This window comes from Aquarana catesbeiana, linkage group LG09 (genome assembly GCF_042186555.1).
Source record: "Aquarana catesbeiana isolate 2022-GZ linkage group LG09, ASM4218655v1, whole genome shotgun sequence".
In the NCBI taxonomy this organism is placed as follows: domain Eukaryota; kingdom Metazoa; phylum Chordata; class Amphibia; order Anura; family Ranidae; genus Aquarana; species Aquarana catesbeiana.
In genome coordinates this window covers 8,743,141-8,755,862 of record NC_133332.1, presented here as the reverse complement: position 1 = coordinate 8,755,862, position 12,722 = coordinate 8,743,141, and the positions used below count along the sequence as shown (strand labels likewise).

At 43.4% G+C, this 12,722-nt stretch overlaps 1 protein-coding gene across 1 annotated transcript in view; it reads left to right on the top strand.

Annotated features, from left to right (window-relative positions):
- Positions 1-12,722, top strand: part of LOC141107404 (protocadherin-11 X-linked-like) — a 1,915,236-nt gene that overhangs the window by 1,430,016 nt on the left and 472,498 nt on the right. Inside the window, exon 5 of the mRNA XM_073598111.1 lies at positions 8,649-8,847. Within this exon, the coding sequence (XP_073454212.1) occupies positions 8,649-8,847 (199 nt within the window). The remainder of the gene's footprint in view (positions 1-8,648; positions 8,848-12,722) is intronic.

Here is a 12,722-nt window from a genome sequence, read left to right as displayed (position 1 = left end):
ATGCGGCGGCTGGTCGGCAGGCGGTTAAAGTGCAATTTCTTCCCAAAAAATTGCATTTGAACGACTGCTGCACAAATACAGTGTGACATAAAATACTGCAACAACCACCATTTTATTCTCTAGGGTCTCTGATAAATATATATATATATAATGTTTGGGGGTTCTAAGTAATTTTCTAGCAAAAAAAAAAAAGATTTTAACTTGAAACCAACAAATGTCTGAAAAAGGTTTAGTGTTTAAGTGGTTAAACTTCCCTCATTTACACACCAAAGTCTATTCCTTTGATCTAAAGGACAAATTGTTACAATGTTTATACTTAAGTTCCACTGCTAAAGAATGTTGTGATTCTTGGCAGACTGCCCGTTTTTTTCTTTTTTTTTTTTTCCTTTCTTTTGACGGCTGTCAGCTTTAGCAGAGCAGAGAGAATTCTCTGCATAGAAAGAATCGGGAAATACCTTGTGAAGATCGCAACGGGGAAAAAAGATCACGATAACGATTCTTAGCGGTTAATCGTGATAGATAGATGATAGATAGATAGATAGATAGATAGATAGATAGATAGATAGATAGATAGATAGATAGATAGATAGATAGATAGATAGATAGATAGATAGATAGATAGATAGATAGATAGATAGATAGATAGATAGATAGATAGATAGATAGTAAATAATTGGTAAGGTTGAATAAAGACACCGGTCCAATTTAATTCACCCTGTGTGGGTGCATATGTCAAAACCATTTCCCATATCCCTGTATATTGCATTCTTTAAAAAGGAGTTCCACCCTGAAAAAAAAAAAAAAATCACCAAAAATCCTAAAAAATAAATAAAAAAAAACATTTGAAAAAACAAAAAAAATTTTAACTTACCTAAACCCTTGTTACTAGGCAGTCTTCCTAATCTGCCTCTTCCTTTTCTGCGGCGTCTTCTGTTTCTTGTCTTCTGGGAACTGTGTTTGTTCCCAGAACACCACAGGGCAATTCACAGAATGGAGCGCCGCTCGCGCGTGCGCAGTAGGAAACTGGCAGTGAAGCCGCAAGGCTCCACTGCCTGTTTCCCTTACCTAGGATGGCGGTGCCGGGACCCGAGAGCCGAGGGACGGGTCAGCCTCGGGCGGCCGACATCGCGGGCACCCAGGACAGGTAAGTACTTATTTAAAGTCAGCAGCTACAGTGTTAGTAGCTGCTGACTTTAAGATTCTCATCTAAGAGAATTTTGAAATTATCAACACTTCCTGTTGACACCACCAGTTGTGGAAGGAAGTTCCACATCTTTACCACTCTGACAGTAAAGCACCCCTTACGTAGTTTAACTACTTGCCGACCAGCCGCCGTCGTTATACGGCGGCAGGTTGGCTCCCCTGCACGAATCATCGTAACTGTACAGCGGTCGCTTTAAGTGCTACAGGCTATAGCGGGCACGGTGACACGTCCCTAGAGCCGATGTGTGTGGCCGGTGGCCGCGATGTCAGATGGCCACCCGCAATCTCTTCTCAGAGAGCCAGAACGGGGATCTGTCAATGTAAACACACAGATCCCCGTTCTGTCAGGGGAGTAGAGAGAGATCTGCTGTTCCTAGTGATCAGGAACAGCGATCTCTCTCCTCCTCCAGTCAGTCCCCTCCCCCCCCTCACAGTTGGAAACACCCCCCTAGGGAACACTTAACCCCTAGATCGCCCCCCTAGTGTTAACCCCTTCCCGCCAGTGACATTTACACAGTAATCAGTGGCTATTTTTAGCTCTGATCGCTGTATAAATGTCAATGGTCCCAAAAAAGTGTCCAATCTGTCCGCCGCAATGTCGCAGTCTCGCTAAAAATCACAGATCACTGCCAATTACTAGTTTAAAAAAAAAATGCCATAAATCTATCCCCTATTTTGTAGACGCTATAACTTTTGCGCAAACCAATCAACACATGCTTATTGGGATTTTATTTTACCAAAAATATGTAGAAGAATACATATTTACCTAAACTGATGAAGAAATTATTATTTTTTATTTTTTTTGGATATTTATTACAGCAAAAAGTTAAATAAATATTGCTTTTTTTTTTTTTTTAATTGTCAGTCTTCTTTTGTTTATAGCGCAAAAAACAAAAACCGCAGAGGTGATAAAATACCACCAATAGAAAGTTCAATTTGTGGGAAAAAAAGGACGTTAATTTTGCTTGGGTACAACGTTGCACGACCGGGCAATTGTCAGTTAAAGCGACGCAGTGCCGTCTCACAAAAATGGCCCGGTCATTAAGGGGGAAAATCTTCCGGTCCTTAAAGGGTTACTAAACCCTCGCGTTTTTTTTTTTTTTTTTTAAATAAAAAACATGTCGTACTTACCTCCACTGTGCAGTTCGTTTTGCACAGAGTGGCCCCGGTCCTTCTCTTCTGGGGTCCCTCAGCGGCGCTCGTGGCTCCTCCCCGCATCGGGAAACCACCTAGGAGAAGCTCTCTCCCGAGTCCAGCTTTTGCGTCCATAGACACAAAAAGCCAGACTCGGCCCCGCCCCCGCCCCCCGGCGCCCACATCATTGGATTTGATTGACAGCAGCGGGAGCCAATGGCTGCGCTGCTATCAATCTATCCAATCAAGAGTCGAGACACCGGCCAGAGAGGGTGTGCGTGTCTCCGGCATGGGAACAAATGGGCTCAGGTGAGTAAACCGGGGGGGGGGCTGGGGGGCTTCTCAGTGACAGAAGTTTTTTCACCTTAATGCATAGGATGCATTAAGGTGAAAAAACTTGAGGGTTTACAACCCCGTTAAGTTTTTAAGGTTAAACGGCTTTTCCTCCAAATTTATTGAGTGGTCACATATCTTTTTAACCCAAAAATGGAAGCTCCGCTTATCTCCCCCCCCCTCTGGTGCCACATCTGGCACCTTTTGGGGGGAGGGGGGGAGTGGGTACCTGCTTTTGTTCGGCCCCTCTCCTCCTTCCCTCACCGCCTGTCCATTCACAAAGCGCAACGCGATTCGTGGCATGTGCAGTAGGGATCCGGCTGTGAAGCTGCCGGTTTCCCTTACAAGCAATGGCGGCGACAGCACTCGAGAGCCAACGGAAAAATCGGCTGGGATGAAGACACCATGGGATCCCTGGACAGGTAAGTGCCCTAATATTAAAAGTCAGCAGTTTCAGGATTTGTAGCTGCTGACTTTTAATTTTTTTCTGAAGGAGGCTGGACCTCCTCTTTAAGCTCCCTGAGACTGAATAGTTTCCTGCCTATGCTAGAACCACCATTGAGATATTTGTATATCACTACCATATCTCCTCTTGTGCGTCCCTTCTCCAGGGAGAATACGTTTAATGCTTCTAGTTATTCCTCGTAATTGAGGTCCTACAGCCCCCTTATTAGCTTTGTTGCCCACCTCTGGAATCTTTTCTGTTACAGCACATCCTTCCTGAGGACTGGTGACCAGATAGATTGATAGATAGGCGACCTTGGAAATCCAGCTATTTGGGAAATACAAGTGGCCACATGAGGTTTTGCAAGACTTTGACAACCACAGACACGACTCCCAGTGGCAGAGATACGATGGGGTTCTTAGTTTTAACACAGCTGGAGAGCCAAGGATGGCCACCTATGCTATATGCCAACAGTTTCGAAAAAGTTTAACATAATCCTTGCAATGCATATACACTAAATGGGCAATAGCTTATAAGCATCTGACCCTCACACCTATATGAGCTTGTTGTACATTCCTTTAAAAAACCATGACCATTAATATGGAGTTGTCCCTTCTTTGTGGCTAATACAGCCTCATGTGGCATTGCAAGACTTTGACAGCCACAGACAGAGCTATGATGGGGGTTCATAGTGACAACACAGCCAGAGAGCCAAGGTTGCCTACCCATGCTATATGGCCAACAGTTTCAAAAAAGTTTACCACCATAATCCTTGCAATGCATGTACACTAAATGGCCAATAGCTTACAGACATCTGACCCTCACACCTATATGGGCTTGTTGGACATCCCTTTCAAAAAGCATGGCCATTAATATGGATTTGCTGCTCCTTTGATGCTAACGCAGCCTCATGTGGCATTGCAAGACTTTGACAGCCACAGATTTGACTCCCATTGGCAGAGGTATGATGAGGAGCTTATTGGACATCCCATTCGAAAACCATGGGCATTAATATTGAGTTGTCCCTCCTTTGTGGCTATGGCAGCCTCATGAGGCATTGGAAGACTTTGACAGCCACAGACATGACTCCCAGTGGCAGAGGTATGATGGTTTTTAATTTTAACACAGCTGGAGAGCCAAGGATGACCACCCATGCTATATGCCACCAGTTTCGAAAAAGTTTAACATAATCCTTGCAATGCATAATCACTAAATGGGCAATAGCTTATAGACATCTGACCCTCACAACTATATGAGCTTGTTGTACATTCCTTTAAAAAAAAAAACATGGCCATGAATATGGAGTCGTCCCTTCTTTGTGGCTAATACAGCCTCATGTGGCATTGCAAGACTTTGACAGCCACAGACAGAGCTATGATGGGGTTCTTAGTCTCAACACAGCCAGAGAGCCAAGGTTGCCTACCCATGCTATATGGCCAACAGGTTCAAAAAAGTGTACCATAATCCTTGCAATGCATATATACTAAATGGGCAATAGCTTATAGACATCTGACCCTCACACCCATATGAGCTTGTTGGACATCCCTTTCAAAAACCATGGCCATCAATGTGGAGTTGTGCATTCTTTGTGGCTAATTCAGCCTCATGTGGCATTGCAAGACTTTGACAGCCACAGACATGACTCCCAGTGGCAGAGGAACACAGCTGGGGAGCCAAGGTTGCCCACCTATGCTATATGGCCAACAGCTTTGAAAACCATAATCCTTGCAATGTATATACACTAAATGGTCAATAGCTTGTAGACATCTGACCTTCACACCTATATGAGCTTGTTGGACATCCCTTTCAAAACCATTACCATTATTATGGAATTGTCCCTCATTGGAGGCTATAACAGCCTCATGAGGCATTGAGAGACCTTGACAGCCACAGACTTGACTCCCAGAGGCAGAGATATGATGGGGTTCTTAGTTTCAACACAGCTGGAGAGACAAGTTTGCCCACCGACATATATATCAACAGTTTGGAAATTGCCATAATCCTTGCAATGTACAGTATATACACTAAATGGTCAAGAGCTTGTAGACCCTCACATCTATATGAGTTTGTTGGACATCCCATTTGAAAACCATGGTCATTAATTTGGAGCTGCCCCCCCCCTTACTGGCTTCAACAGCCTCCACTCTTCTGGAATAGGCTTTCCACAAGATTTTTGAGTGTATAGCGGACCAGTTTGGGACAGCACCATAACATGAACATGAGTTCCCGAAGACAATTTAATGTTTAATTTAGTTACCCCAAATTACCCTCAAAAAGTTCCCATTTATACAAAAGATTTAGGCTGTTTGGTAAAAGTTTGAACGTCACCTGACCAACTTTGAGCCACTAGCGCCGACAGTTCTTAATTTCCATCAGAGACTTTGCCAGAAATACACCCAGCTCAGATCTTTATTTTCCGCCAGCCATTAAATGGCATCAATATGTTACAATTAAGGTCTAGAAGGCAAATGATCTCTTTGCTGTTGGCCAGAGATAAATTTTCATTAACTCTTTTTAAATCTGTTAATGTGTAAGAAAGCCGGCCAAGACTCGGTGTCTGAAAGCCACTCAACCATGCGGCAAATGTCTTTTTTTTTTTTTCGTAAGCTATATGCTGTTTAATATTCCTGTTATCAGGGTCTAATTATTGCAATAAAAGATTGAACTTTGAGTGGATGGAAGCTTTGATCAGTCATTTCGGCATGAATAATGGAAAAAAAAAAAAAAGAGTGGATTACTTTTTGCCTGCTAATTCTGAGCTCCCTGTAGAGTGAAAACCTTTAGGTAAATTGCAGGTCTGGCTGGGAGTTTACACGTTGCGTGTGTGCTCCGGGCATGACTGAAAGCCAACCACGCTCTCCTTATTCACAGTGCAGAGCGGGGAGGCTGTGCCGCCACAATGTGTTGGAGAACTAAGTACATACCGCTTAGGAAATCTTTCTTTATCCTTAATATAGATCGGGGTATAAATTCAGCAAAGACTTATAGATTTAATGTAAGCTGTCATTTTTGATATTACAAAAAGAGTTTATAGGGAAAGAGCTCAGAAAAGTTTACTTTCATATAATTTATTTATTTTGTACAAAAAGAACGGACAATGGACATATTTATATATATATACTCTGCATTTAGTGTAGACTAGATATTCAGTGTAGACTCTATATTCAGTCAGTGCAGGCAGTGTAGTATATATAACACAGTGTATTGAAGTGGTTAAGGGGAAACCTGCGCCAAAATAAAAAAAAATGGCGTGGGGTCCCCCCAAAATCCATACCAGGCCCTTCAGGTCTGATATGGATTTTAAGGGGAACCCCATGCCAAAATAAAAAAAAATGGCATGGGGTTCCCCCCAAAATGCATACCAGGCCCTTCAGGTCTGGTATAAATTTTAAGGGGAACCCCGTGCCAAAATTTATAAAAAAAATGGCTTGGGCCCCCCCCCTCCAAAATCCACACCAGACCCTTATCCGAACTAGCAGTCATGGCAGGCCAGGAAAAGGGGGGCAAGCGAGCGTCCCCCCCTCCTGAACCATACCAGGCTGCTTGCCCTTAACATGGGGAGGGTGCTTTGGCCTCATCCCCACAATCCTGGATCCGGTGGTTGTAGGGGTCTGCGGGTGGGGGCTTATCGGAATCTGGAAGCCCCCTTTAACAATGGAACTGCCCCCCTATGTGAATGGGTATGGGGTACATTGTACCCCTATCCAATAACCAAAAAAAGTCTCAAAAAAGTAAAAACGACAGGAGACAGTTTTTGACAATCTCTTTATTTTTTTAAAAATTGTTCCATGATGTCCATCTATCTTCAATCATGGCGCCCGTTGACCTGAAAAAAAAAGAAAAAAGCTCCACTTTGATGGGAGGCGTCCCGCCGACTGCTGTCTCTTGGCTGCAACAGCTGTTATATAGGCAAGGGCGGGGCCACCCGGTGATGTTACCAGGTGACCCCATCCCTTCTGACGTCACGGGACCGTGTGACCCCCGCCCCCTTCTGACATCGTGTGACGTCATGTGCCATCAGAGGGGGTCAGGGTCACCCATTTACGTCACCGAGTGGGCCCGCCCCTGCCCCCATCCCTGCCCCCACCCCTGCCCCCACCCCCATCCTTGCCTATATAACAGCTGCCACAACCAAGAGACAGCAGGATGCCTCCCATCAAGGCGGAGCTCTTTTTTTTGGGTCGTCGGGTGCCGTGATTGAAGATGGATGGACATCGGGGGGACACTTTTTTGTCAAAAAAGGAATTGTCAAAAACTGTCCTGTTGTTTTTACTTGTTTGACACTTTTTTGGTGATAAGTAGTGGTACAATGTAACCGATACCCATTCACTTGGGGGGGCGGGATCTGGGGGCTTCCAGATTCCGATAAGCCCCCCGCCTGCATACCCCCACAACCACTGGGCCAGGGTTGTGGGGACGAGGCCCTTGCCCATGGGAACAAGGTGGTTTGGGGGGGAAGCGGCCTAGTGTGGTTCAGAGGGGGGGCGGGGAGCTCGCTCTCCCCTCTTTCCTGGCCTGCCATAGCTGCTTGCTCAGATAAGGGTCCGGTATTGATCTTGGGGGGACCCCCCACGCTATTTTTTTTACATTTTGGCGTGGAGTTCCCCTTAATATCCAAACCAGACCTGAAGGGCCTGTTATGGAGGGGGGGGTTGAACCGCACACCATTTTTTTTCAATGGTTTTTCATCTATATTACCGGGATCCGGCAATACATTACAGCCGCAAGCTATTTTAAATGACATTTTTTCCTTTAGAAATGTAATTTTTCTGCAGTACTGTAATAAACATCCAAAAGATGTGCTACTTTACAGGCAGACTAAGGGGTCCCCCCAGGCACAATATTTAAAGGAATATTTATTTTTTATTGTTTCACTTTAAGCCTTATTAAAATCACTGCTCCCAAAAAAACTGTAGTTTTAAAAACTTTTTGGGGATTTGATATATGTCCCCTGGGGCAGGACCTGGGTCCCCAAACACTTTTTATGGAAATAACTTGCATATAAGCCTTTAAACTCTTTTGATTTTTCATGGGTTCGTGTGTTCGCACAAATTTTTTTGTCTGTTCGCATGTTCTGGTGCAAACTGAACCGGGGGGGGGGTGTTCGGCTCATCCCTAGTGGCAGGAACAATGTTGGCCTAGTGGCCTACTATGTCAGCAACAGTGGGGGAAAAAAATAATGCCCCCCAAGGGCCGGATAAAAGCAAGCAAAGGGCCGCAGTTTGGAGACCACTGCACTAAACTATCAGAACTTAATACAACATATGAGGTGATTCATCGGCTCTGCATTTTTTGGCTTGTGCGATTTTATTACATAAGTGACAGGTTCTCTTCACTGGTGCCCCAGTTACAGTTGTAATACTTACGTGTCCGGTGACGGGGACTCGATTTGTGAACGGTCTACTGAAATTGTGCCCAGCTGAAGATGATGATAATGTGTCCTCCCAAAATACGTTATTTTCCAAATTGTCTGTATTAAGCAATTATTCCGATCGCAGCTGATGCCATGTCATTTTCTTCCCCCTCTTCACAGGTCCAGCGCCGCGTCACGTTTCACCTCCCGGACGGCTCCCAGGAAAGTTGCAGCGACAGCGGATTAGGAGACCAGGAACCCAGCAGCAGCTCCAATGCTTCACAGCCCTTGCCCCTTGGCTTCGGGCAGGAGGAATACTACGAGCAAAGCTCAGCCAACAGCCGGACAGAGGGAGATGGGAACTCCGACCCAGAGTCTAGTGAGCCCCTTTTACATATTTTATTTTTTTTATTTTTACGTTTCTCTTAGGTTGTTAAGGTTTTCATATTGCTTCTAAGTTTTAATCAATTGCTTGACCACATCAAAGGGGTAGACAAAGGTGGGCTGTTGCATTTTTGCTTTGCCCAAGATGATATGAACCACCAGTTAAAGGTTAGCTTTTCCCACCATCCTTTGAAGTTTCATTTTCCACCAGTAGTGAGGAGAATGAGCCCTGTGCAAGCTCCATGATACAATCTATAGCAGGGGTCTAAAACTGGTGGCCCTCCAGCTGTTGCAAAACCACAAGTTCCATGAGGCATTGCAAGACTGATAGTTACAAGCATGACTCCCACAGGCAGAGGCGTGATGGGACTTGTAGTTTCACAACAGCTGGAGGTCCGCCAGTTTGAGACCCCTGTTCTAGAGTTTAAACAGAGCTGAAGACCTTTTTCTCCACTCCAAATAAGATGGTGTTGGAGGGGGTCAGTCACCAAGAACCATTCTGTCATATGGAAAGAGTGGGAGATACTCAAATGCTCTATTTTACTGGAGGTACCAGGAGTTTTTCTATATACTCCCAGCAGCAAAAAAAAGAGTTTCAGGGGAAAGACATGGAAATATAAGCTTCTTGTTGGCTGCCCTTAAAGTGAACCTGTCGTTTTGCCTGAATTGGGTAAAGCACATAATCTCTTCAATTGTTTAATGATTAAGGAGGTTTTCCATTTTGCACACCTGCACTGTTCCTGCAGCTAATTGACAGCAATGTTCTGTTCGGGATCCTGACTGTTCAGCTAGCTAGCCTTCAAAAGAGCTCCTGGCGTGGTCCCCTCTCCACCCCGAGATTGAAGTGAGGAAATATTCCATTTGAAAGATTCTGGTGGCTAACAATGATTGTCAGCCCCAGGATGGCCTTGTATTGACCTTGACCCTCCTCTTCCCTGTTACTGCAGGGGCTTCCCTCACTGTATGCGTGCTCTACTGGTGCTAGTTGGATATTCAGGGCCCTCCCATTGAGACATGCTTCTGCATGCATAAATCTAACCTATATTTATAAGAAGCTGCACAGTTTACCTGATGAAATGGATGTAAAACTTGTCAAATGAGTCAAAGAGTAACACCACAATGACAGGGAATAAGAGGGTCAAGGTCAACAGAAGACCCTGAAGCTCATCCAATATCAGCAATATTCCAAGCCTGTAGATGGAATATTGCTTCCGTTCACTCTTTGGGGGGAGAGGGGACCACACCAGGTCAAATAAGTCAAAGGGTTACACACCCTCACCTCAGGATTGAAATGGTCCATGGTTCCAACTTCCAACAAGAGGACTGCAGCTCCATTTATGTATTTATGTAATATTCCAGCCTTCAGATGGAATATTGCTTCCGTTCACTCTTTGGAGGGAGAGGGGACCACACCAGATCAAACGAGTCAAAGAGTTACACACCTTCACCTCAGGATTGGAATGGTCCATGGTTCCAACTTCCAAAAAGAGGAATGTAGCTCCATTTATGTATTTACACTTTTGGTCAACTTATTGGTAGTGTCTGTGGATTTGCGCTTGTATACTGTGTATAATTATTGTAACTCCATACAAACATGGGTCTGACAGGAATACCCACAGCTCATATTTTAGCCGAAAAATGAAGCCATGCGTGGCAGGAGGGGCAAAAGTCCCCATATTAGATCTTTTCTGTCAATAATTAGCTATGGTTGGGAACATCCATGGCTTTCAAACCCAACAGGTATTTCCTTGGTAATCATTTCCGTACGAAATGATTAAAAGCCCCCATATTAGATCTTTTCTGTCAATAATTAGCTATAGTTGGGACATCCATGGCTTTCAAACCCAGCAGGTATTTCCTTGGTAATAATTTCCTTACAATAGCTTCTAATGTCTAGGTCTGGTAATCACTGCCAATGGACAGTTTTGTTTTGGCTCTTCTAATTGGAGAAGTGACAGTCGACCAAGCCCAGTTGTGTACTACCAACTCTGTTTGGAGAAATGACAGTTGACCAAGCTCAGTGGCCTATTACCAACTTATACCTTAAATGTGTTTGCAATGCCCCATATTCTGTAATGAAAACAGAAAAAAATGATTATGGTTTGAATAGATTGAATAGAAAAAACAATTACGGTGCAAAGAAATTTTAGTGTGTCTTCATATCATAATAATCAAATTATGTGATATCCATTCTTTTTTGTTGGGAACAGTATATATGAGATATAAAAAGTAACCTACAGGTAATTAGGCATTAGGAATGTGCATATCATAACTTATAAGATATGTTTAGTGTTTTTGTGGTCCAAGGTTTATATTTTGGTGGCATTGTATAGCATTTTGCATAAAAATATATCTGGAGGTAGGTATAGACTTCCTTTCTTTGGTTTCAAAATGTGATTTTAAGATTTGCTAGTGATAAAAAAAAAACAAAAAAACCTTCTAGTTGATGGTATGCTGCATATACTGATGGCTTCTTCAAAGTCCTGTATATACATTTTTGTGCAAAATTGGGACTTGTTAGGGATAGGGTTGTGGTGCCCAGCCTACTGTATATTACCAATGCTTTTGTTTGCACTTAGGCATTGTATAGAAATAAGTAAAAAAAAATCTTCAAAGTTCTGGGCTGTTCTGTCATTGAACTTACCGGAGATTCTTGACAGTCCTCTGCAGGTTTGGATTTTCCATTCTTCATGATTGATGGGGAAAACGCTGGAGGTGGGAGCCTACGGGACTGGCCCAGAGAGTCACTGCAGTCTGCTCGACTCAAAGATAAATGAGAGAGAGGTTTGGATGGGAGGACCCTAGAGAGTGAAAGAGACAGAGAATGATTGCTAGAGAAAGTTCTAGACAGGCTGGTTCCAAGTAACATGGTGTCCATTACTCTGAACCCAACCAGAGGTGTTTATCAAAGATGTGCAGGATACGGGCACACTCCTAAGACACCAATGGCAAATCTAAATAGGGATAAAGATATTACTGTAAGGGGGGGCAGCTGTGAAAATTGAGGCGTTTCGTGACTGCAAATCACACATCATTAGTGAAACATTTGGAAGAACATCATTTTGTTGCAATATTCTGTTGTAATTACAAGACTGTACAACCTAAACAACCTGTTGCTTTAGGAAACTAGCTTGTATTCTTGAAGGTGATCTCATACTATTGATAAGATATGACATTTCCCAATAAAATATATATTTGTATGGAATATATGCAATTAACATATCTATATTGAATTAATATGATATGTAGGAACCGATACTGTATAGAGATAATTATGGAAATAACTAGTCATAAATATGCTTGTATCCCACCAAGGGTCTGAACTGGTCAGATATTTGCAAGAATGTCTATTGGAGTCTCTAGGAGGACAAAGGATTTCCTGTTGGTGACTTTGTTAGTATATTAAAGCCAAATGTTGCACATTATAATTAAGCTCTCCCCTTTGCCTTCAAGAGCAGGTGAGTTGGTGGTGGGGAAGGATCTGTTACCAGGACAGCGTTGCCTCCATGAAGGTTACATTGCTTTGGTATGCTAAGTTGGCCAACTGATTGTCCAAAGGTCCATGTGTGATGCCAAGCTATTACACTTAACAAACTTATAATTCCTTGAGACATCATTTTTGTGAACACTAGGGAGACAACACAATTATTATAGAATTGTTTTCATATCAAGGGGGACGGACTTTAGTTACCATCCTCTCGTTTTAATGAGAAAAATATGATTGTGCCCTTTGGTTCAATTGGAGATTCCTCAATACTAGTGAATGAAGTAACTAAGATAAGAACGAGAGGGATACACAGGGAACCTGAGATGGACAGACACTTGGGGGCACACTGGAGGTCAGGAACATATGGAATGAAAGTAACTAGT